This window comes from Cyprinodon tularosa, unplaced genomic scaffold (assembly GCF_016077235.1).
Source record: "Cyprinodon tularosa strain WSP-4 unplaced genomic scaffold, ASM1607723v1 ctg319, whole genome shotgun sequence".
Taxonomy (NCBI): domain Eukaryota; kingdom Metazoa; phylum Chordata; class Actinopteri; order Cyprinodontiformes; family Cyprinodontidae; genus Cyprinodon; species Cyprinodon tularosa.
In genome coordinates, this window is record NW_024039029.1 from 340,069 (window position 1) to 366,257 (window position 26,189).

The 26,189-nt window shown below is 40.0% G+C and overlaps 1 protein-coding gene across 8 annotated transcripts in view; it reads left to right on the plus strand.

Annotated features, from left to right (window-relative positions):
- The window catches only part of LOC119788510 (A-kinase anchor protein 13), a 197,905-nt gene that overhangs the window by 134,998 nt on the left and 36,718 nt on the right, over positions 1–26,189 (plus strand). For all 8 annotated transcript variants that reach the window (XM_038292879.1, XM_038292881.1, XM_038292874.1 and 5 more), the window contains 5 exons: positions 1,566–1,743; positions 2,288–2,390; positions 15,940–15,982; positions 16,209–16,320; positions 22,346–22,505. In XM_038292879.1, the coding sequence (XP_038148807.1) occupies positions 1,566–1,743; positions 2,288–2,390; positions 15,940–15,982; positions 16,209–16,320; positions 22,346–22,505 (596 nt within the window). The remainder of the gene's footprint in view (positions 1–1,565; positions 1,744–2,287; positions 2,391–15,939; positions 15,983–16,208; positions 16,321–22,345; positions 22,506–26,189) is intronic.

Sequence of the window (26,189 nt, forward strand, 5' to 3'; positions counted from 1 at the left end):
GTTTTGCCAGACTATAAGTTGATACTTTTTCCCCTACTAATCTTTAAAAAAAAATATACATTTTGCTTTCTCCTTGAATACTGTCTCTCCATTCGCCTCTAGTCCTGATATAGACACACAGCAGCCCAGCTTACACACTAATAATAACATCATCTGTCCTTTGTGCTTGCCGGGTTCTAATTAAGACATGTCTCACATTGTCAGAGGTCGCTCCTGCAACCATATGGCCACATCTGTCGCTGAAAAAAGCAGCGGATCCAGCTGCTGGGCCTCCACTGGTAGTTCTGGTGCCCGCCGTATTGTGCTAGTGTTACCATAAACGCTCCAGCAGTGGCAAACGATTCAGAGGCCCGATCTCTGATCTATTCATTAACTAAAACTGTTCTTATAAGCACAGACGGAGAGGAGGAAATGGAGCATCGGATTTAGCAGAAACAATAAGTTATTATTGTGTGATTATATTTATACACACTCACACAACGTAGCATGTCTCCTTAGAGTTGCCGTCGACTCTGTTTGCACTTACAGCTGTCTTATCTCTTGCATCTTTCTGTCTGTTTCACTGATATTCCCACTTGTCCCTTTCATCTTATTCCCAAACTTCTACCATGTTACTCTAAACCCTTGAAGCTCTTTCCATCAGTGCTTTGGTCTCAGCCAGTCCCTGCAGGTATGGTGTTTTTGATCTCCTCCTTCGCTCAGACCACATGACCATTTTCAAACGATGCATGTTTACAATCCACATGATTTGCATCAGCCGTTGTGGTGGGTGTGTTTCTTTGTGTGACATTTGAGCAAGTCAGTGACTTCCCATTACACAGAGGTGAGCTGCACTGTCTGCAGGTGTTTTTTTTTGTTGTTTGTTCGGCATGAACGGGCTCCTGGCTCTGCAGGGTGAGTGCGTAGCGCCAAGAGGAGGTTTTAATATGACAGATACAGCCGCCTGCCTTGAGGATTGCTGAGTGCCGCGGCAGGCTGGTCACTGATGATGATTCTTTTAGCTCGGCCTCAGTTAGTGATGCTTGAAAGTGTTGGACTGATGATTTGCTGGATAACGTTGGAGCTACACTACCCCAGAGGCCCGAGAAAGAAAGGAGAGATTTACTGCGGGAGCCTCCAAGCGTCGGGGAGCCCGTCCTGGAGCAGACTGAGCTGCAGCTTGCTAGCATAGCTCATTCTGAAATGTAGCTGTAGTTTTCCTCGCCATAATCATTGCTTTGAATTTTTCAGGGCCTCTTATTCCCAGTCATAGATCGGTGTAATTGGGGTTGTAAATCACAGATGGCGGGGCTCTCTGTGCTGATGCTGATGTTGGAAGTTATTTGCAGCTGCTTCAGTTGTAAATCTGCTCCAGAGGCCAGCGATAACTCAGCTGACTAAACACTGTGCAGAGCCAGCTTTGTGAGTGTGAGCGTGTGTGTCTGCCAACAGGTGTGTGCATGCATTATGGTGTATCTCGTTGCAGCAAACAATTGTACTAGTCCAGAAAAATGTGACAAATAGTTCAGATGGACCTATGGGAGGATGTCTGCTGCACAGTTTTATGCTTTACTGTTTGTCTGCAGCTACAGCTTGGAAGGGCTCAGTGGGATCCAGGAAGAGCTGAGAGGCTCCACCATCCAAGAGCCCTGCATCCTGGAGCATTCGAGGATGCCCCGACAGAACAGTGATGATAGAGGTTCCCTGGTGTCTCTGACGGAGGAGCAAGAGGAGCGGGAGGACGACAGCAGACTTCATGTACAGGTCCGCAGAAAAACAGACGGACACAACACCCAACAACTCAGATTGAAACATTGAAATCAAATTTTTTTTTCTCAAAATAAGTGCATTTTTTCTTGAACTGAGGAGGTATTTGAGCCACATTGCCATTGGAACTAGACAATTTGCACTTAATCTAAAAACAAACAAATGTATTGCAAATGCATATTATGTAATTATCCTATTTTAAGAGTTAAAATACTCATTCCATTGGCAAATCATCGTTTTTATCTACTAAATTGAAGGGGAAATACACTTTAGACATGAAATTCTTATTTATTTATAGATAATTTTTGCAATGTAGAGGAATTAATCTAAACAGAAGTAGGTTTTCTAAACAAAGTGGAGAACCTTTAGTGAGAATTATTAATCTTTATTGTCTGTCACAAATCAAACATGCAGTTTCCCTTTTTTGATTATCGTTCCTGTTTCCAGCTTCATCATCACAGCCTACCTTTGTACCTGTTTGTCTGCTCTTTGACTCTGCCGTGCAGCTGATCTGTTGTAAACTTTGTGTTTCATGGCTCAGAAATTAAGGCGGTATCGGCCGCTAAGAAGCAGCTGTCCGTCGATGACCCTTCCCCTCACAAAGTCCGTGTCCATGGTAACCATCAGCCAGAAAGACAGCGATGGTGAGTGTTTGTCCTAACATGTGGTTGATGTTGTTTCAGATCTCAAAGCTGATTTAATGTCTTTTACTCATCATTTAAAATGTATTTAGATCATATAGTGCTTTGGTTTACCAACCTCCATCATACAGCTAAAACTTTCCCATATTTTGCTGTTTTAAAACCACAAACTTAGATCAAAGAGCGACACAAAGCAGAACAGAACTAAGTTGGTAGGATACATTATGCAGTTCATGATGTTTTTTGCTTAGAGTCCCAGATTAAACAATTTGTAAAGCTGCTGCTCTTCACTCCAGCTACAGCTGTGAGTCTTTTGGCGTAGGAAGCTGCTGCCACCTTGTTTCATAGCAGTCATTGTGGTGATGGGGGTTATTTGCTGTCCGGTTTCCGCCACACCTGATGTGCTAAATTGAGGGTACGGCACACTTCTTTGATTTTTATCTATTTTACTTTTTTTTAAAGAGTTTTGAAGTAAAGGTTGCCGAATACCGCATTGAATCACCCCTTTCTACATCAGATTATGTGGTTTGAATGAAAAAAAATTTGGAAGGTGTAACCAGAAATTAACCACATTTTGTTTAGATTAACATCACTGGTTTGTATCCATGGATGGATGGATGGATGGATGGGTGGGTGAAGGATGGATGGATGGGTGAAGGATGGATGGATGGGTGAAGGATGGATGGATGGGTGAAGGATGGATGGATGGATGGATGGATGGATGGATGGATGGATGGATGGATGGATGGATGGGTGATGGATGGATGGATGGATGGATGGGGGAAGGATGGATGGATGGGTGAAGGATGGATGGATGGATGGGTGGAAGGATGGATGGATGGATGGATGGATGGGTGAAGGATGGATGGATGGATGGATGGATGGATGGGGGATGGATGGATGGATGGATGGATGGAAGGATGGATGGATGGGTGAAGGATGGATGGATGGATGGATGGAAGGATGGATGGATGGATGGGGGATGGATGGATGGATGGATAGATGGGGGATGGATGGATGGATGGATGGATGGGTGAAGGATGGATGGATGGATGGATGGATGGATGGATGGATGGATGGAAGGATGGAAGGATGGATGGATGGATGGATGGATGGATGGGTGAAGGATGGATGGATGGATGGAAGGATGGAAGGATAGATGGGTGGATGGATGGATGGATGGGTGAAGGATGGATGGATGGGGTTTAAAGCCCACATTAAAGAATGACAGAAATCTGTCGAATATGTGTTTGTTTTAAATTTATGAAGAATGTGATACCTAAAAGAGGTAAGATAAGGTGAAAAAGCCAATAGTTCTGGGACAAATCTACGTATGATCATAGCAGCTTGACTTATCCAAAGCCTGTTGTGGTTCTCTTCCACCCCTCCAGTGGTGGGACGCCTGAGAAGAAAGAGGCGCATTTCCTTCTCTTTCAACCTTTCCCCCATCATCACCAAATCTAAGACTCAGTTCGTTTATGAAGACTTTTCCTCAAGTGATGATAATGACGATGAGTCGAGTGAGTACCAAATGGGGCTGCAGTAGAAAGTAGATCATAAGCCGCTGTAGTTGTGGTTTCCTGTAGAACCCTCAGAGCCCTCCCACCCACCCTTCTACTGAGATAGCTACACTCCAGTAGAATGAACTGTTGTTAGAAGGGCCATAGAATGATTCTATAGGGTATTTGGTCCTTAAGGTCTCTGAATAGGGTGTGTAACATCTGGTTGGGCTGAAAATGTCATATTTGCTGTTCTATGAGCCCTAATCCTAGCCTGGTTTAAAGCCCTAGAATGAAACGACAGGTTTTCTTCCTTTTATGGTATGCTCATGAATATTTAAATGAGCTGTGTGCTGATTGGTCGGTTTACAGCGAGCAAAGCTGCTGATCAAAGATGCATCATAGCAACAAGCACTCACTCACTGAAACATCAAATTGTTGATATGGTAGGCTGACCAGACGTTTCGAAATCGTCCGGGATTTTGGTCGACTACAGTGCAGCACGTAGTTGAAACACACTGGGCACTCGGCCCCGTGCTTCCCGCCACCCCAGCCCCCCTCTTCCGGCTGCGGACGGGCTGCTCCTGGCTCCTCCTGAGGTCTGGTCCAGTCAGCGGCCCAGCAGTCCTCCTTTTCAGAAACCCAGATCTGGTCCTCATAGATATGCTAGCATTGCTATCAACAGCTTAGTGACAAAATCATACTTCCAGCTTGCAGTTGTGATGGCCTTACGGTCAGAAAAGCCCCTTGTTTCAGTTAAAGAGGTTTAGCAAATCCTGCTTTGAATCATCCAAGATTTAGAAAGCTGTCTGCTGTAAAATGCTTTGAACAAATTAACAGCTGAGCATCAAACTTTGCAGGGATCTTCTGATAGACAAAAATAATTCATGCCTGTGGAGTCTTTGGATCCTTGGGAAGACTGAAAAATTTCCCCTTCCTCTGTGCAGCCTGGAACACTGCATTTATGCCCGTGGTTTTGGCTCATTATCAATAGAAACACTGCCTGCTTTATAATTCTTGTAGAGGTAAACCCAGCTGTAGGCTAAACAGATAAACTGGTGTCTTCCATCTACGTCTATTCATGTTCTTGGGTCGTGAACCAGTTGGCTAATCTCTATGTCAAAAGTACAGGCCAGAACCAAATAAGGCAACATACCCGAGTTTACATCAATTCGGTCCTTCCTTTGGATTCTCCAGTTTTATGGTGGAAGTTTAGAATTGTGAGATTTGCAGAGAAAGGAGGTGTTGATGGGGTTTGAACTTCTCTGTACGTCCCTTTCACCAACTGAACTATTGTTACTATGGCGATGTAAACTCAGTTTTGCATTCTAAGACCCCTTTAAATCTGTGGTTCCCACCTCTGGAGGGGAAGGTTTGGGAATGCTTCTCCTCTCCGGGGGAGTCCTAAAACTCCTTAGTATCAAACAGGATCTACTGCAGTGAGGTAAAGAAAAATCTGTTTTTTAAATAATTCTGTTTCGACCAGCTGAGTTTCATTTTCCTGTCCAGTGTAGGATTGGCTCAGTTTTAAGTGCTGGAGGCAAAATGGAGACTGATTGATTTACAGCACTAAGCATCAATCAAAAGGAGAATACTAATTACTGCAAACATGAATCCACTGACAGTTTGATCACTGATTTTAAAAAGGCGCTGGGAAACAAAACTGCTCCCTTTGTAAACTTTGTGCTAAATTCATTATGCCGATTGATTGTGTTTGCCGTGCTGAATTGGACCCTGCTTAGTACCGTCCCATGCAGTGCAGCGATGAGCTTTGCATAAACTGAACCTTTTTTAAGGCTTTTTAAAAAGAAGGCACCATCAGAGGGGGCTGCAGGTAATCTGAGGATAAATACGGGTTTGTCATCTTCATTCAAAGACACTGAACCTTCCTCTCCCTCTTCTATTCCCTGAGACATTCCCATTACTTGCTTCCAACTCATTTTTCTTTCATTATCCTCTTTGACTGGCGAGCAGCGCTTTGCACACTGTGCCTCTCAGTATTGAGAAGTGATTATTTTGTGAGAAGCTGAATGTTCCTCATTGAAATGAAGTGCTTTAAAAATCACCCTGTAGTTGTGGAAATAATATGCTTACTACTGTAAAGATTTATACAGATAGAGACATATTTGCTTTCACTCCTGTAAAGTTGCTGAAGTAATTCTTGAATTAAAGTAACATAATCTCGCACAATCTTTCAATTTGAACACATTTATTAAACTTAAAAAAAAAGAAAAATTGTTACCCATCAGTTCTCTTTAAAATAAATGTAAATGAATTTGTCAGAAAGGGACAGATGCTCATTTTTATGCAGCTCACAGTAAAGAGGAGGATTAGCAGGTGGAAATAAATCTATAAAGCCCATTGTTGGGCAAACAGTGCCATGTTAACATCCCCATATTTAACCTATTTTTAGACTATCTACTGCAAATAAAGAAGCCTTTTTTTCTTCTTCAAAATTGAGAGGTTCTTGGTTGAAACAGGGAGGGTACATGAAAAAAAAAAACATTTTTTGTTGAAGCCATGTTAGAGCCCACTGTCTCCCCTAATTTTTGGTTGTTGTTATTCCAACTTTAAAAATAAAATACTGGCCATCTAATCTGTGAGAAGTAATTTCAAAGGATTTCATGAAGAGAAATCATTATCATCATGAGGAAATTGCCCCATAACACATATTTTATGACATCAGAAAAGTTAGCTAATCATAGCTAATGCTTAGCATCTTGCTACCGTATTTTCACGACCATAAGGCGCACTGTACTAAAAGGTGCAGTCTCAGTTATGTGTGCCATTTCTGTATTTAACACACACATAAGGCGCACCGGAATATAGGGCGCGTTTTTTATATACAGGTACATGTCCTCTACTACGTTTAAATACCTCTACTGCATATTTAAAAATAGAGCAGGAGCCAAACTGAGTATGTTTGTGATTTATTCATGTATTTATTACAAAGTATTATTCAAACCGGGGAGCTGGCCGTGAGACAGACACATCGCTGATGACAGAGCGCCGTGATCACTCCTCTGAAACAGTTTATTGACGCATAAATTAACTTAAAATCCTGAAACCTGCCGACAGAATATGTTCGCTTTTATTATCCTGGTGCCTGCAGTTTAGATTATTTAGATGAAAAACACTTGCAAGCCGCCGCGGTGAACCGCGAGGAGGCGACCCAGCCCAGAGGCTGCTGTTGAAGGGAGTCCTACTGTCGGCACACCGCTGGTATGTGGGGTCTGAACGCCTCCAACAGAAATAGTATTAAAAGGCAGGATGATAATCTGGATGAACTGACTGCAATTATTAATTTTTCAGGTGGACTTTCTCACTTAAAAACATATTAAAACAACTTTATTCCCACTGATCACAGCAAATATAGCTGCAAGGTGTATTTATTACAAAGTATTAATCAAACCTGGGAGCTGGCCGTGAGACAAAAGCCAGCAATAATAAAAGCGAACATATTCTGTTGGCAGGTTAAGTTAATTTAGATGTCAATAAACTGTTTCAGAGGAGCGATCATAGCGCTCTGTATATGTGTATCATCAGCGATGTGTCTGTCTCGCTGTCAGCTCCCAGATCAGGTTCTCTGATTGGTTGATGCGCCGCGTCCAGCAGCAAAACTTCAATTTTTCATCTCAACTAATCTAAAAGAGAAATACAGTGCTGAGTGCACAGTATCACTATCTGTCTCCCAATCTGTTGTGTCCTCTGATTGTCTTTCTTGGCGAGGCTATTAATCTTGAATCTCAAGAGAAGACATGGCAAGCTCGGCTACAATACGATACACACTTGTAAGCTTATCAGCCTACTTTTGCAGTTCTTGCTGATGTATCTCCAGTAGGGCTGCAACAACGAATCGATAAAAATCGACTTTTAAAAGCGTTGGCAACGAATTTCATCATTGATTAGTTGTGTCGCGCGATTAATGCGTCATCCGCCGCCGTCGTCATCACTGCCACTTGATTGAAACGGGGGAAGAAAAAAAAAATACGGCAGAGCGAGCCAGCGGAGCAGGTGAGCAAAGGCTGTTTTCAAAAGGCAATAACGTCAACTGTTCTAATGACCAATACCGCAAACGCAAGCTGCGTCTCAATTCGCAGACAGCCTGCGCTTTGTAAAGTGACAAAAGTCGTAACATGCAACTTTTGTAAAAACAAATTAAAATGGCACGGAAGCACCACTGTTATGATGCAGCACCTGAAAAGGAAACAGTGAAGAGAGCTGATCAGCAGGGTGAGCGATAATGTTTGTTTCGTTTTAAAGTGGGGAAACGTAACGTTAGTTTCTCAAGTAGCTCATCTGATGCTTTCCTTACCTTGTTAGTAGGTTACAGACAGTGATAAGGTTGGCTACTTATTTTACTTTTAATTTCATTTGAATTAGGTTAAGCAGCGTTTATATTTTCTTTATAAATAAATTAACTTGCAAATTATGAGGGCAAGGCTTTTAAAGTTTAAATCTTCTGGCAAAGATAAAGTAAAGAAGATCCTGCAATTTATGGAAGTAAAGCAGAATAAAATCCAGCAAGATCAGTAATATGTCAATTAATATGGCGACTTTTTACGGTGTCACTGGCGGCTTTTGGAGACTCTTACGTGAAAGCATGTATTGTTCCTACTCTTGTCCTGCAGCAGCAGCTGCTGCCGTGGGGCGCCTCCCCAGTCCCAACCCCGTTCTCCCGCAGGAATCCCTATCAGCGCTGCAGTCAGAGCCGCAGGATGTTTCAGCGTCCAGACTGCAAATGAAGCGCGCATGCGCTGGGATTGACGGCACAAATTGATCACAATAATTAAAATAGCCTTTATAAATAAATTAACTTGCAAATTATGAGGGCAAGGCTTTTAAAGTTTAAATCTTCTGGCAAAGATAAAGTAAAGAAGATCCTGCAATTTATGGAAGTAAAGCAGAATAAAATCCAGCAAGATCAGTAAAATGTCAATTAATTATATTCCACATTCCCATGTAAATATCTGTCTTTGGAGGATGTGTTTTTTTAGCACCCCTAGTTCTCTCATTTTTATTCCAAATACAATTTATAATTTGAATCACAGGGCTATTTTTATCTCTATGGTTAAGTATTTTCTCAAGTAGCAACTTTAACTGCTATACTTTCCTGTCTTAAAAGGCAGAACTCTTCTAGTCTAAAAAAAAACTCATTTGTTGAAATGGGGGGACCTATTGTTTGAACCCCTTAGGGGCTTTTAAAAACAAATATGCCTGTCTTTTTTTGCGCTTTATGAAACAAAGTACCCTATATTTTGTGGATGTACAGCTACATTTCTCATGTAAGTTTGCGTATTTTTAACACAAACATTAATTTTTCATATTGCACCAGTACAGTTATTGAGCAACCTGTACTTGTGTGCTTGTTTGTTCCGTCTAAAATGTTCATTTTGGAATAAAGAGCTTAATATAAAAAAATATTTTTTGTCCGATTCATCGATTAATCGAAAAAATAATCGGCCGATTCATCGATTTTTCAAATATTAGTTGCAGCCTTAATCTCCACCAAATTTGCTGTTTCCTTGTCCTTTTTGGCCAGTGCATCTTCCAGGAACAGGAGTTTTCGCATTACCTTATCGAGAGTGCTCTCTGGTGAATCTCTTTCCAGTCGCAGAGTGACAAGCTCACTGTCCCCATTCAACTTTGTTTACAGTTAGAGTCGCAGTCTCGCCGTCTGGTGAATCCCTTTCCTGTCATGGAGCGACAAGCTCACAGTCCCCTTCAATCTTGTATGCAGTCAGAGACGCAGTCTCATCATCTTTTTCTGTTGGCTTGTGTTCCATGGTATGTTGCTGCAACTCCTCCTTTGCATTACTATCTACCTCCCTATCTTTTGTGTCCTCTGATTGTCTTTCTTGGCGAGGCTGTAAATCTTGAATCTCACGAGAAGACATGGCATGCTCAGGTAGAACACAGTACGCATTTGTAAGCTCGTCGGCCTGCTTTTGCAGTTCTTGCTGATGTATCTCCACCAAATTTGCTGTTTCCTTGTCCTTTTTGGCCAGTGAATCTTCCAGGAACATGAGTTTTCGTTCTAACTTATCGATGGTATGTTGCTGCAACTCGTCCTTTGTACCACCATCTGTCTCCCAATCTGTTGTGTCCTCTGATTGTCTTTCTTAACGAGGCTGTAAATTTTGAATCTCACAAGAAGACATGGCAAGCTCAGCTAGAACACGGTATGCAGTTTTAAGCTCGTCGGCCTGCTTTTGCAGTTCTTGCTGATGTATCTCCACCAAATTTGCTGTTTCCTTGTCCTTTTTGGCCAGTGAATCTTCCAGAAACATGAGTTTTCGTTCTAACTTATCGATGGTATGTTGCTGCAACTCGTCCTTTGTACCACCATCTGTCTCCCAATCTGCTGTGTCCTCTGATTGTCTTTCTTAACGAGGCTGTAAATCTTGAATCTCACGAGAAGACATGGCAAGCTCAGGTAGAACACAGTACGCATTTGTAAGCTCGTCGGCCTGCTTTTGCAGTTCTTGCTGATGTATCTCCACCAAATTTGCTGTTTCCTTGTCCTTTTTGGCCAGTGAATCTTCCAGGAACATGAGTTTTCGTTCTAACTTATCGATGGTATGTTGCTGCAACTCGTCCTTTGTACCACCATCTGTCTCCCAACCTGTTGTGTCCTCTGATAGACTTTCTTCGGGTACCTCGATCACTGGTGACAGACTTGGTTTCCAAAGCTTCTTCACACGCATCCTTTCACATTCATTCGTATTTGAAACTAAGTCAATTGAGTTTTCATATAAATTTGTGATTTCCTCTGAGTGGGCTTGTTTGTTTGGAAGGCCATCAAAGCAGTTACCAATTTCCTTTACATCTTTTCTAAAATAGGTTTTAAAATGATGAAGTTCCTCTTTCACATGCCTGATTGTTTTCATGACAGAAGCTAATTCTTTTTCCACCTGTGCTTGCTCATTTTTTTTTAAAGTGGCAAACCTTATAGAGGTCTGAGGTTCAAAATCCTTAATCTTTTGTAGTAAGTCTTTGTTACTATTCTCCAACGCTGCAATCGACTCTTGTGCCTCTATGTAACTATTAGCCACTTTAGTTTGATATGAAAGATCTTTTGTCAACTTTTCAACCTGTTCTTTCAAATTCTTGTTATATTTGCTTAACATTATCACTTGCTTTTTTGCAACCTTGGACCGAATTTTCACTAGTTTTGGATCTATCATCTCTTCTGCCATGCTTTCCATCTGATGTATAAGTTCCTTGTTCTGTGAGAATAAAGCTTTTACCTTTTCTCTATCTGAAGTTATTTTCTCCATGAAAACCTTCTGGGGATCTTTCTCCAGTTGAAGCTCCTTCATCCTTTTTTCATATTTTTTGCTTAACGCTTTTTCAGCCTTAATTTTTTTTGCCTTATCAGGGTAATGCATTGTTTCAGAGAAACTCTTTTCAAGTTGTTCATTCAGTTCAGATAGTTCTTGAATTTTTCTTTTGTTCTTCTCACGCATTTGTTGTAGTTGAGAAAGATTAAAAATCTTACTCCAGCGAAACATTTTGAGATTTTTCTTGTACGTTAAAACCAAAAAATCTCTGAGCAGAAAATACCAACCACACTGATCCGAAATCCCAGCTTGTATGACTCAGAGATTCTATAGAAGCTATAAATAGAATGATGATGTCATCAAGGCAGGGGGGGATGTACCATTAGGCAATACTAGGCAGCTGCCTAGGGCCCCAAGTTCCTGGGGGCCCCATAGAACTCTGTTAAATAATAGTATGATTAATACAACTATTCCTTATTTGTGCACATTAATTACATTTTTTTATAAAAATCCTTTGGCTAAAATGCCATTAGAACACTTATGATATTAAGTGTGTCTCAGCCCCCCCCCTTCAGTGTCCACAATATTGGATCAGTCCATTTGCTGCACATGTTCAGAAATGTCCAAACAGACAGCAGCAAACCATTTGAAAACAAATGATGCAAAGAGCAGTGTTGCCAACTTAGCGCTTTAATCGCTATATTTAGCCACTTTTCAGACCCCTCTAGCACTTTGATTTCTAAAAAGCTCCTAGCGCCAAATCTAGCGACTTTTTTCTGCTACTGGAGACTTTGGAGACAACATCTAAAAGCAGCGAACTCTGCTCTCCAGAGCGAGTAGATTGGTAACCCCGCCTCCTGCTCTCCTCTATCTTGTCTGCTGTCATGATTCATGCAGCTATTATTTCATCCAAATGAAAAATGGAGAACAGATAAGCAGATCATGGCTTGTCTACAGTGAAATGAAGGACTGGGTTATATACTTTTGCCTTTTTGGAAACACAGGAAGGAGCAATCAGCTAAGTGAGCTTAGTGCTTGGAAAAAATCTTTCATTCCTTTAGAGACAGCATGAAAAGTCTGCTGAGTACAAAACATAGAGAGGAAAACGAAAAGAAAAGGGACAAGAAGAGAGGGACAAAACCTAGAACAGATAATGGATGTCTATTCTATTAACATTTCTACATCTGTAGAATGGGTCTGTTTTATGTGTTGTCTTCTCAGTTCAGAGGGACCCCTGCCTGTTTTTGCCTAGGGCCCCAGATTTCCTAAATCCGCCCCTGCATCAAGGAAAATTTCTTTATGACATAGATTTTTTCTTTTTCTTTACGATGATGTCATCAAGGAAAAGTTCTTTATGACATAGATTTTTTTTTGTATGATGATGTCATCAAGGAAAAGTTCTTTGTGACAGATTTTTTTTTTTTTTTTAACAGTGTCCTGTCTGGCAATGTGGCAATAAGAATAATTGTCTTGATGCCAAAAAGAGCCCAACATGTTTTACTTTCAGAAGTGGAGCAGTATGGCAGTTGCCATATTGTTCCACTTGTTTCATATATATAAATTGCTTAATTTTAATTATGCAGGGAGTTTTACAGATTATATGGACATATGGAGCGATAGTTCAAGATGTTGCTTTATTGTATGTCTCGTACCATGTCTTTCGGTTGTGCTGTTCTTTTTTCATCTCGTTACAGGTGATGAAGCAGACTGAAATGTTTTGTCATTATCTCCTTTCTATCTCCTCTTTCTTTCATCTTTTCTCCTTTTCTTCTTCTGTTTTTCTGGTCTATTTACATTGCAGTGTCCATATAAACTGTAAAACTCCCTGTAAAAGTGAGGTGGATGTTAATAAGAAAATGTCAAAGAACATCTTTTATTCCTTTTTTGTAATATTCAGTAATTGAGAATTAACTTTTCTAAAAAGAAAAAAAAAAAACTAAAAAGAAATACAGTGGCTGTTAAACTCCAGGTTTTAATGAAAAGAAAAACCATTTTTAAAAAGGTCAAATTCTTTAACAAACAGATTTAAGAAGATTTTAATTTGTCTGATATATTTCCAAAAAGCACACATCTACATCAAAGACGTCTGCTAAAACAGCTTGAAATGTCTCTTCAGTCACAGGTCCTTAAATGCACAAAATTGTGCACTTTATAATTAAAGTTGTTCCCTTACAGTGAGAAAAAGTTGTTGTGAAAAGAGACAGACATACTGAATTATCAGATTAAGGGATTATTAAATAATTAAATGAAAGTATGTATTTAGTGCATATAGTTTGTGGAGCTTCTTTTCATAGTTTCATGAATTACCTTATTTCATGATTACCGGTACATTGAATTTATATATATATATATATATATATATATATATATATATCAAGAAAATGCTTTTAAACTACTATAGGTACAAAGACACAATTGCCTTCTGTGTTAATGCTTTCCTATAAATTATTAATTTTTTGTCTAAGCAATTTCTTTGTTTTGAATTCATACAGTATTGTCTTCAGAGACCTCCTTTTTTATGAGTTTTGCTGTTATTATAACATATTTTCTAACATCTAGGGCATTCAAAGAGCAGCTTTTTAATGAATCAGTCTATTTACGTGGGATTTTTGTGAAGTAAAATGTTTGTATTAGATTTTATTTATGGGAATTAAATGGTAAACAAATGCAAGTGTGTATTAAAGAAAAAAAAAGTCAAACAAAAAAAATTTTTTTTATTGTCATATGCTGTAACAAGTACAGAACAACAAAATGAAATCTCTGCATTTAACCCATCCCCTTGGGAAGCATTGGGCTTCCATTGTGCGGTGCACAGGGAGCCAGAGTGGCAGTCTGTGGGAGTGGGGCTTGAACTCAGAACCTTGGGATTCCAAGCACTATGCCCTAGCCACTAGGCCGCCACTCCCTTCATATTAGGTAATAATTTCATGAAGTGCAAAGGATATGTGGCCTAAGGAAACTCAGACCTTGTTGTTTATTACTTTTCTCCAATTTTTCCAGCACTAAATGTACAAGAACAATGCCAAGGAAGTCCAAAGTCATGTTAAATCTACCTTCTTAAAAAACACTGATGCTGTCAGTGTAAAATGTGCAATGAAGACTGACGCAGAGGATGGCAATTCCCCATGTGTCATTACTTGATGATTGAAGGGTGTCAAAAACATGCCTAGTTTAACTAGAAGCAACACATCAAATAGATGATAATTTTCTTTACCCTCATTATGATGTTAAGGTTCACTGGAACATTTACCAGCTGTCACTGGCTGAGAGGCAGGGGGCATCGTTGAAACATCTTATGCAAAATGCAATTTTTAATATTAGACATGATTTGTTCAGACTTAATTTGTTACCCTGCGATGGACTGGCGACTGTCCAGGGTGTGCCTCGCCTCTCGCCCGTAGACAGCTGGAGATAGGCACCAGCAACCCTCGTGACCCCGCTTGGGATAAGCGTGACAGAGGATAGATGGATGGAAGTAATTTGTTATGGTACAAATATAACTCAACCCTGTGTTTCAGTGTGAAGCTCCTTTATAGCCACGAATCCCAAATAACAGTTTTGATAATAGACCAGTTTTATACTCTAAGCTTATTGTCTTTTGTGTTTAAACATTTGCACATTAAAGCACAGAACATGATTCAAGAGCCTACAGTGCCCAATAAAAAGATTACTGGCTTAACTGAAAGTTTAAAAAGTCATACTTATAATTAGGATTTAAACCAACTTGTGGTTCTGATGCAATAAGCCCACCCTGCAACATATGAGGCCACTGGTGGTCTTCAACCTGATTACTAGAAAGAACCATTACCAAATCTCACAAATATACTTTAGAAAAGACCAATATTGTACAGCCAACACAAAATAACAATTTAAACCTCAGTGAAAAGCGTTTTCTTTTTTTTTTTTTGGGTGACTGCTAATTATTTACCTATCAGACAGGAAATTGGCAAAGATGAGTGGGAAGAAATAAACAAAAGTTACTAGCAGCTGAGAATCCAAAACAAGTATGATTCCCCATGGACTAATACTCCATATATCATAGTGTATATGGGGTGATCAGTCTATTGCTGAGATACAGTATGCTCCGCCATGTGATCCCTCACATGGCGGATGTGAATTCTGAGGAAAGGTAATGGTTCAAATCAATTGACAGGTTTGTCTTTCTGCTTGCATAATTGTTATTCGCATTGGTGAAACTGCAGAAGACATTGATTTACAGTACCTGAAAAAGGACTAACGAGCCATTGTTTTGTGTAATGAATGTTTGAGAATGATGCATAAGGGCCTACACATGCACAGCCACTAATGGGTCTTGGTGACAGAGGGTGGGGCAGAGCTGGTTCCTCAATATTTATGATTATTTTTATTTAACTGAAAAAAATGTTACTCTTTGTAAGCAGCCAAAATTCAGTTTGAAGTCAAAATACCATTAGGATTGAAAGTCAATAAAGTGAAAGGAAGCCATGTCAATTCCTTAATTCTCTGACTGTGTTCTACAGGGCTTCCTAAAGGCTAAATATCTTGCTTTTATGCATTAGAAGTGTCTCAGTCCTTTCCCTGTCAAATCCTTGCAGCTAGGGCATAACCTGACAACCTTCAGCTCCAGTTAATATAAAAAGTTTTCTTAGTGAGCCGGTGTACATAGTGAAAGGTCAACGCTGCTCTGCCCTGCATACGGTTTTACTACCTCAGTTTGCACCTGTCACAATAAAGAACATCGTTTTAAATAAAAAACTTCTGCACCTCACTTCCTGTCTTCTTTCCTTTCAGGCACAAGGCTGTTTTCAAGCACGTCTGGCTCCGTAGCATACAGGTAAGTTCAAATGTGGCCATACACATTATGGGGAAATGCTTCTTTAGGGTTTCAAAGCCGCAATGACCTTTATGGTCTTATAAAGAGGAGTGTGGAGAAGCAGCGGGCTGGGTCCACGGGTCGACCTGGCCTTTGTGGTGCTATAAAGAAGCCTTTGAGGGAATGTTGGAGCTGGTGTGTTGTGTAGTTTGCAGCAGTTGCAGATTCATGCTGGCATGTGTTTCAGTATATCGGAAGAAGAGCCTGGGCCTCTGCGGAGCGACACAGAGGGAAAAAACACCACAAAAGTCAGCCGGACATTCAGCTACCTCAAGAGCAAGATGTACAAGAAGACGCGGGTAAGCCTTAAAGTCGTATGGAAATCGTATTTAAATGTCAAAGCATTCTGGCTTAAACATGTATATAAATGTACTCTTTATCAGATTATATTGTCCCAAAATTTAGAAAATTTCTATAAAAAAAATCCTATCTTAAAATCTGTTTTTTTCCCCTTATCTTATGCATGCCAGTTAGTTATATGCTGAATAAGACCTTCCTGATAAAACAAAGACAATTGATCTAACAAGATGTTTTTATTTGATCAATTCTATATAAACAGGGGCAGAAATTGCAAGTTTTACTTCTTTTTCCTCGCTTTTATTAACAATATTGGTTATTACATGAATGAGTTATGAATGAATTAGTCATGGATAAATGGTTATGTTCTGTTTTATTGAATTAAATAAAGAAAGATAAATAAAAAGCAGAAATTTCAGGGTGTTCAGTTCAGAGTTTCTACACGAGGGAAGCTTCCAGAGTATTTTGTCTCATCCAAGCCCAGCTTGGCGACCTGCATCATTGCCCGCAAATTGTAACAGGACACCAACACCTTTCTCTGATTGGTTGTTGTCGAGCAGAAAAAGTTCAGATTTTCCTACTCAAGCACTTGCTTCTTGCAAAGAGTGTGATGTAGCAGCTAATATAGGAGCGGTTGAAATAAAAAATAAGAATCATTTCCTTTCCCATAGAGTTCCGTCCCAGTGTTCACGGGGATGGACGTCTGTGTCTTCATCAGGCGTAGAGCTAACAGAACTGGCAGCGTTGCGAGGCAAGGGCTCAAACATGTACGGCTGGAAGCCTTCTACACCAAACCAAGCTTCTACAGCCCTGGTGTCCTCTTCCACAACATCTTCCTCCCCGCTTTCCTCCTCTAAATAAAAAATGGATGACGGAGGAGACTCATCCATGACCTCCGACACTAAACTCTCCTCCTCTTGCATGTTTCCTCTGTCCATAGCGTTCCTTGACAGTGTCGTTTCTAAGTCACCAATTTAGTGCTACTTGATCCCAATGGAATTTTCCATTGGAAACCTACTAGCACTAAGTTGCTAACTGGTTAGCAAGATGCTTCCGACAAACCGGCCTCAACCAAACATGTTTGTGAACCTTCTGCCCCAACAATCCCGCCCCCTTGATAAACGACCAATCATATTCACTTTATTCACTCATGTAAAGTTGTGCACCACTCGGGAGAATTTGGAAATGCAAAGTTTGGAACTGCTGCTTCCCTGCGACTTTAAATGAATGCTCTACCTCACTGGAGGAGCTATTTTTAGAGTAAAGGCTGCCTCTCTGTGTGACCGTTCATCCCTTTAATTTGGTACCAGGGAGCACCAGGTTTCCTTTTGTGCTCACTCTCCTGCACTGTGATGCATCTGCATTCACACAGGGATCGTCCTCTCCTGCTAACCTCACTGCCGCTTCTCTAAACAGCTGGTAGTTACGTGTCGTGCTTCAGGGCTTGTAACTTCCTCTATTCAGACTTCCCCAGCAGGCCTGCTGTGGAGTTCACAATCCATTTATGGTCCCAAATATGTGTCTCTGTTATCAAATAAGTCTGAGTCTTTACCCTGGAGAGGATTAACTGCCAACATATAAATAATATCACCTATAGATTTTAGCAGATTTATTCAGAGCACATGAACTGTCCTGCCTTTTGTCACTTTATAACCATAAACTGCAAGTTTTTTTTAATTCATTGGGATTTTATTTCATTGAAAAACACAGCCCATAACTTTGGATTGGTAGGATTTACAGAAAATATTTTACAAATAATCTAAATCTAAAGAATTCAACAGATTTTTATTAGGGCTGCACTTGTCGATTAATTTAGTGATTGATCATTGTATGAATTATATTTTAAAGAAATCTGAAACGAGTTACATTAAAGGTGCCGTAGGAGATCGATTTGTTCATGTGTCAGGGGTACGCGCACAGGGGGAAGGACAAGCAGACGACCATGATTGACATGTCAGTGACCAATCGTGTACAACGGACCGTCTTTTGTGATTGGTTAAGGTTATTCATTGATGTCTCACTGTAGCGGGGACCATTTATTTTAGTTTCACTTCCAGACCTTCTATTTCACTGCTTGCTAAGCGGCTGTGGGGAGATCTTTCCTTTTCAGAAACCCAGATCTGGTCACCCTAGATATGCTAGCATTGCTATCAAAGGCTAAGCAACAAATTAATACTTCCAGCTTGCAGTTGTGATGGCCTTACGGTCAGAACAGCCCCTAGTTTCAGTAAAAGAAGTTAAGCAAATCCTGCTTTGAGCTGTCCAAGATTTTGAAGAAGGCTGTCTTCTGTAAGATTCTTTGAGAAAATGAACAGCTGAGCATCAAACTTTGCAGGGATCTTCTGATAGACAAAAATAATCTGTGCCTTTGGAGTCTTTGGATGCTTGGGAAGACTGTGGAAAATTTCCCCTTTCTCTGTGCAGCCTGGAACACTGCATTTACGCCCGTGGGTCTGGCTCATTTTCAATAGAGAAACTTCCTGCTTTGTAATTCTTGTAGAAGTAAACCCAACTGAAGAATAAACAGCATACTGGTGTCTTCCATCTACCTCTATTCATGTTCTTGGGTCGTGAACCAGTTGGCTAATCTCTATGTCAAAAGTACAGGCCAGAACCAAATAAGGCAACATCCCCTAATTTACATCAATTCGGTGCTTCATTTGGATTCTCCAGTTTTATGGTGGAAGTTCAGGATTGTAAGATTTGCAGAGCAAGAAAGTGTCGATGGGGTTTGAACTTCTCTGTACGTCCATTTCACCCACTGAACTATCGTTATTCATCAACTTAAACTCTGTTTTGCATTCTATGACCCCTTTAAAGGAAGGAGCGTTGAACCCTAAATAGGTTCATGGAAAAAGTTGAAATCCTCCACAGGAAGTGGTGTTTCTTGCTTCTGTCATGTATACATATAAAAATGATGTCATTATGATTTCTTCTAAGGCATGAACTTCCTGTTTCTCATATCTGAGTTGATCTGATTGAGTCATGAAACGGCACCTACGCGGGTTCAAATGTGCTGTTTGAAAGAAAGAGGTCCAGATTGGTTTTCCTGTTGTGGAAATAAAGCAGGCAGTTTTTAGTGATGTCTCTGTCTGACGGACGGCCCCCGCAGATAGACACTGAGTAGGGAACAGGAAGTAAAACAGGAAGACCAGACTCAGCGACCTTAAAAGAGATTTTCACAGCCTGTGATTGATAGTGATGAAGACATATCGTCCATACGCCATACCTCTGGTTTTAGTCCATTTTAACAGTCTGTGATATGATCTGTGGTTTCATAAGCAGTGCCGACCCCAGACAGACCATTCTGCACCGCAAAAACCCACGCGCAGTTGTTCTTTGACCGTTTTAAAACAAAAGTCTCTGAGCTCTGTTTTCTGCATGATACTGAAAGTGAGAAGGTTGTGGAAGAGGATCTAGTTATTGCAGACTGAAGGGACTGAAGGGCTGTTGCAGAAATAGCACCTCCTGTTGCGCTGCAGTCACTTCCTCTTTGCAGAGTTCCTGATGGAGCCTCAGCACTGGCTGTAGATTCTGCCCCTCGGCCAAAACAAGGGATGTTATACGGGAGGTTCTCAGGGAGCCGAGGCTTCTCGCTGAGAAGAAAAGGTTGCCCGGAGGTAGGCTCTGAGAATGCTCCGGTTTTCCAGTCACATTGCAGTAAAAGTTTAGTGGCTGCTGTCAGAAGATCATGTTTAAAGAGTTCAGTTCTGGGCTGCTGTCTTATTTCCAGTGAAGTCAGAGTTGGTTAGACTTTATTAAACTAGAATGTCTCTTTGTTTTTATCTGAGTTTTAGACGTCACAAGCTATTTTGTCTCCTGTGGAGGTTTCTTACAGCTAGAAAATGGCTCACATTCCTTTTTTTATTCCATTGTTTTCCTCCTCTTGTAAGATTCGTTTTTTGGAGGATTTTTTCTTTTTAGATTAAATGTATCTAAAAGTGGTTTGGATTTTCTCTCCCTTTTCTTGCCTTTAAATTTTGTTGAAATCTTTCGTTTGTGATCAGACGGTTGTTGCTGCAGGAAGTGAAAATGAATGCAGTGTGTTGAAATGGCTCCGTGAGCCTTTTGGCATCTTAAAACCGGGCAAAATGAGCCCCACTATGTCAGAGCTTTGTGGTCCTCACAAACCAAGAGGCCTGGGGCTGGCCCATTAAAACAAGCTGGAAAACTCCATTTTCCCATTTCCTCTGGGTTTGGGTGGAGGCTCTCTGATGCAAATCCAAGAGAATGAAAGCTCTGTTCTTGTCTGCATCACTTCATGGGATTCTGATTCACTTAAGAGTATGTGTGTGAATGATGACCAACTGCTGGGGATGAGCTTGTCCATCAATGCAGAAAGAGGAGCCTGTTGTGGAAAGGTCAGAGATGTGGGTCCCAGTCTGGGTGTCCACATAGCAACTACAGCTGTGTGTCATCTTGCTCCGTTACCAAGAGCATTTATTCAGGTTGAACATTTTTCCCATTTTGTTATTTAAAACACAAAATAATAACAGGGAGAATTACACAATAACATTTATTATTATCTATTAAGTCAGATAGAAAACTGAAAAACAAACACAAGGGAAGTTGTATTTAAATTTTAAATAATTCTGGCTTAAACATGTATATAAATGTACTCTTAATCAGACAATATTGACCCAAAAGTTAGAAAATTTCATATATTAACTGTCGTCTGTCGATCACATTTTTGTTGGTCATAGCATCTTGATTCATATGTCGCAGCTAATTTACGCAGTGGTTGAAATCAGAACAATTTCCTTTCCCATTGAGTTCCGTCCCAGTGTTCACGGGGATGGACGTCTGTGTCTTCAGCAGGCGTAGAGCTAACAGAACTGGCAGCGTTGCGAGGCAAGGGCTCAAACATGTACAGCTGTAAGCCTTCTACACCAAACCAAGCTTCTTTCACCCTGGCGTCCTCTTCCAAAACATCTTCGTCCCCGCTTTCCTCCTCTAAATAAAAAATGTATGATGGAGGAGACTCATCCACGACCTCCGACACAAAACTCTCCTCCTCTTGCATGTTTCCGCTGTCCATAGCGTTCCTTGACAGTCTTTTCTGTGTACCACAGTTTGAATCCAAATTGTTAAAAGCTCAACAGAAAACATAGCAAGGACGTGTTTGTAGACCTTAACCTATAGAGCAGGTAGGGAGAGTAGAAGCGGCTCCATCCCCACAGTGAAGCATGGAGGTTATGGTTTGTAAAATCTGAAAGGACTGGAAATATTCAGCAAAGAGGAATATTTAGTTTCTAGATGCACAGAGCTGATTGTGACACAACCCAACCGGACGTTCAGCTTTCAATGGTACAGAAAGTCTGTCTGCAAGTAATAACTTAGACTAAATAAATGTGCTTACAGACGCTTACAGATGTTTAATTTGAAAAACTGTTATTGTTTTTCTTCTTCTGTAAATTTTTTATCCACTTTATGTCAATCTATCTCATAAAATCAGAGTAAAAACATACTTTTGAAGAGGTAGGAATTTAGAAACATCAATAAATATGACTTTCTGTTTCCCACATGGTCTAACTATTTCTAATGGAAGTTATTAAAGAGTAATATTAGTCATAGATAATCTTGTCCTGTGCGTCCAGCTTCTGTACAATTCCAAAATGTTAGATCCAGACTTTTTGTTTAATTGCTGAAACAATTAATCAGTCACAGAGAAATACGATAATTTTAACTGTTCTTTAATGAGATGCTGTGTTGTGTGCATAAGACTGCATCAGTTATTATGCAACCCCTCCCACCACCCGCCACCCCATCCACCCGCTGGGAAGCACATCAGAGTAATCATGTCACTCAGTGGGGTTTAGATTGAAATTTAATACAAGCCACCGGCTGAGCAGCGGAACGTTTTGTCACCGTCTGGTACGGGACTCCTCTCTGCAAGAAACCTGGGCTTCACTGGGAGTCTCACTCTTCCTTAAAATTTCCAATTTGAAAGTGAAAGTGTCCAAGTAATTGCTGAAGTAAAGTTACAGACGGCTCACAACAAAACTCTCGTCATTTTCCCTCGCACAGGAAAAAGATCGAGACAAAAGGGACAAGGACAAAGACGGCAAGGAGAAAGACAAAAAGGCTGTGAACGGACATCTGTTTACAGCAGTCAGCTCCAACCAGTCCATCCAGTGCTCCCAGTGCAATAGAGCTTTTAATGGCAAAGAGGCGTTCTGCTGCACATGTAAGTACCATCTCTGTCTTTCTCTGTTGCCGCTTGTTTTCGAAAAAGTTTCCTAAAATGTGCAAAATCCCTCCTTAATCAGTCCATAACTTGAAACTTGAGTTAAAAGAAAAAGACACAAACTGATAAGATGCAGGGACATCCAGTACCTCAGTTCATGTCTTTAGGATTCACCAATAAGAAATCAATGAATGAATAGTAATTTATTTATGACAATTTCAGACAATTTGACAGACAGCAATACATGAATCCTCAAAATAAACACAAAAAAGACTAGTTAACATAAACCAAACCAAATAATTTTCAAACTAACTTCATCTTAACATAAATAGAAGCGAAACCCTCCACCAAATAAACCTGTCGGTATATAAAGCCAGAGAAATGACATTGATTACTGTAAATTGTCTGAAAAGGCCTATGAAGAAGTAAAACTTCTTATTCATATCCCATCTCCCTCTAATTGCACTCTCTCTCAAATGTTGCTGATTTAAAAATGTCTGCATAGAGGAGCAGGTCACAATGTCAATGGTTGAAGATTCTTTATCACTGATCTCAAATGCCTGATGGTAGTTGAACTGCAATGATTGGCTCAACCAGGTATCCTCAAGGGCTTTAGTGCTTATATTTTACTTGATATGTTCACTGTAGGAAAAGCTTTATATGTTCATTTAGATTATTTTGATCTAAAGACCAAATCACACCAGGCAGGGTTAAGAGTCTCCTCTAGAGATAATCAAGGTTCAATGTGGTTCGTTTGGTTTTAACAGCCATTTATTGTGGTCATGTCTTACAAAGCCCCCAAAAAGTGCCGTCAGAACTAAGAAGGAGAACAGAAACCCAAATTATCTAAAAACAAATATAAAGGTTAACACAGATAAATACAAGTAAAAAAAAAACTCATTGACTGCATAAACTCCAGAGGAAAAAAAATTACTTATAAAGATTTTCTCACAAAAACGACGTTAGTTTTCTGGTGCAACTTCTTGGAAAACAGTCCGAGGCCGTTTCTCAATATGTGCACTTGTGCGTTCTAATGTCCTCGTGTCCTCGTGAAACGACATCAGCTTCAGCCATAGTACTGCTCAAATTCACAAGAACAGCAGACATAGAACGGACAAAGTCCCTGGATGTTGTTCTCTCGCCTCCCTCTTTACCCAGCATGCATCAGCCATTGATAAAATTGACAGCTGTCCCAGCATGCACTGCAGCAGCAGCTTTCAAGTATTAAGTTCAGAGTATTAAGTTAAAAGTTCTCTTTTCTGTTGCCATTGTTCAAAAAAAGTACGTTTTAAGATCATTTGAGGCGAGAACATTACACTTTTAAGCGTCACTAAAAGGCTCATTTACTGATTTAATGAGTAATAAAAAAAAATTTCCCGAAGTTGAGAGGACCGCGGCAATCAGCGGAGCTCTGAGGGTAATGGCAGCCAGGTCTAATCCCAGCCCGTCTGCAGCAGCCCTCCCTCTCCATAGCCATGTGTGAAGAACCACTGGCTCTGATGGCGATATTTTTGTTTTAATTGCTAAAATGATCATTTGATTTGCGTTTATCTGACTGTGTTCATGGAAAAAAGTCAGAATTTATCATTATCGAAAGACTATTAATAACAGGAGGTGAAATGCAGTTCCAGACGAGCTCAGCGTGCGGTGACGTCATCAGTACGCCTCTGTTCCAATTAACCCAGATTTATGCCGCATGCTCCCGTTCTCACCAAGTCCACACTTTCCTGTGTTCTTCTCAAGCACATACTTGGCGAGAACATGAGTCCGTACCCGCGTTCTCGTGAATTGACGCCAATAATTGTGTCAATCAATCTTTTCCATGGGCAAAAACGTGACATGCGGATCAAAAACAAAGGTTCCTACTTAATCCGTGTATCATTCGTTCTTTCTATTTTCAATTGTCAATCAAAAAACAAAAAATAAAAAATTGACTGGTTATTTTGTTTTTTGTTTTTTATGGTTAAACCAAAAACGAAAAAAGGATTTGTTTTTCATATATCAATTCTAAGCTCAGATCTAGAATACGAAATGGAAAAACGGACAGCAACGCAGAATTTGATTTTAATATTTAATCGGTACAGTTTACATGACCCGGAAGTTTGGTGGAGCTTTAGCTAAAAAAAACAATTGGCTTACCCCCATAGATATCCATAATAAAGGCTTTATTATGGATATCTATGCTTACCCCCACCACGTTCGATCAAGCTGCACCAGATAAGGCAGTCGGACCTATCAGCCATGGACAGTTACGGTCGAGGATCCAAGCGTGTGACTCTTAAGGAGGAGGACATGACAACGGAGAAAATCAGCAGGATTTTCCAGGTATAACTTTTTTCTTGAAACTTTTCTGTGCACTGTACTTTTAACTAGCAACAACAAACAGCGTTCTAGCGTCGCCATGGTAGCCACTTCATCACCCCACTGCCTCGCAAAGAGCTATTTCCGGGTCACGTAAACTGTACCGATTAAATATTAAAATCAAATTCTGCGTTTTTCCATTTCGTATTCTTGATCTGAGCTTAGAATTGATATATGAAAAACAAATCCTTTTTTCGTTTTTGGTTTAACCATAAAAAACAAAATAACCAGTCAATTTTTTATTTTTTGTTTTTTGATTGACAATTGAAAATAGAAAGAACGAATGATACACGGATTCTACTTAAATCTTAATGTGTTTTTTAACCCATGTCCATAAACAACATAAATTTACTGAAAGTTATTTATTTATTTATGATTGAACGTTTCCCTTTAATACAAGTATGTATTCACTCTTGTTTTCAACAAAATATTTAAATCAGCTGACTCTGATGGCAGCTACAGTTTGATTCGAAACATCGGGTTCTATGAAGTCTAGCAATTTTATCTCATTGAGATACATGGGGCTGGTCAGTCTGAACACGTTCGTCCACAGCTGTGCTGGCATAGCTTTGACCGACGTGGAGCCTTGGTCTATTTCAGACTGATTTCCAAATGTGATGGGAAAGTCACAACTCAGACAGAGAAAGTAAATACTCTGAATAGCAAGGTAAACCGGACAGCTTCATATATGGCAAACAGAACAGACTGCACTGCAAAAACAGTCTAGAAATAAGTTGACTGTTCATAAATTAAGTGTATTTACCCTTAATCTGAGTAGCTAAATAAGATGATTTGCCAATGGAATAAATATTTTTACTTCTAAAATAATATAATTACATAATATACACTAAAAATAAGACAATGCAATTGTTTTTTTCATATTTAAAATGCTAATTGTCTTATTCCATTGGCAAAGTTTCTCACTTACCTCCTCAATTAAAAAAAAGGAAACTTATTAGAAGAAAAAATGACTTTTTTAGATTTCAATTTCTTCCAGTGTGACATAAAAAAATCAATAATACATTTCATTTAACAGTGTACTAAAGGGAAAACAGGGATCCTCCTTGAGCTTTTTTAGAGCAGCTATCACAGAAACACATTCACCAGCTGGCTGTTTATGCTTTATGATCTGAGACAAACTCTCCTGCGGATGCACGATGGGGCATAGTGGGAGCCTTTACTCAGCAGTGTGCCAGAAAAATATTGCATCTGAGCTTGTAAAGTCAGACGCAAGTGGTGTGTTCCCCTCTAATACCTTTCTTTTCTACAACCAAAACGAGAAATAAAAAACAACCTGCATATCAGGCATTAAAGAATCAGATA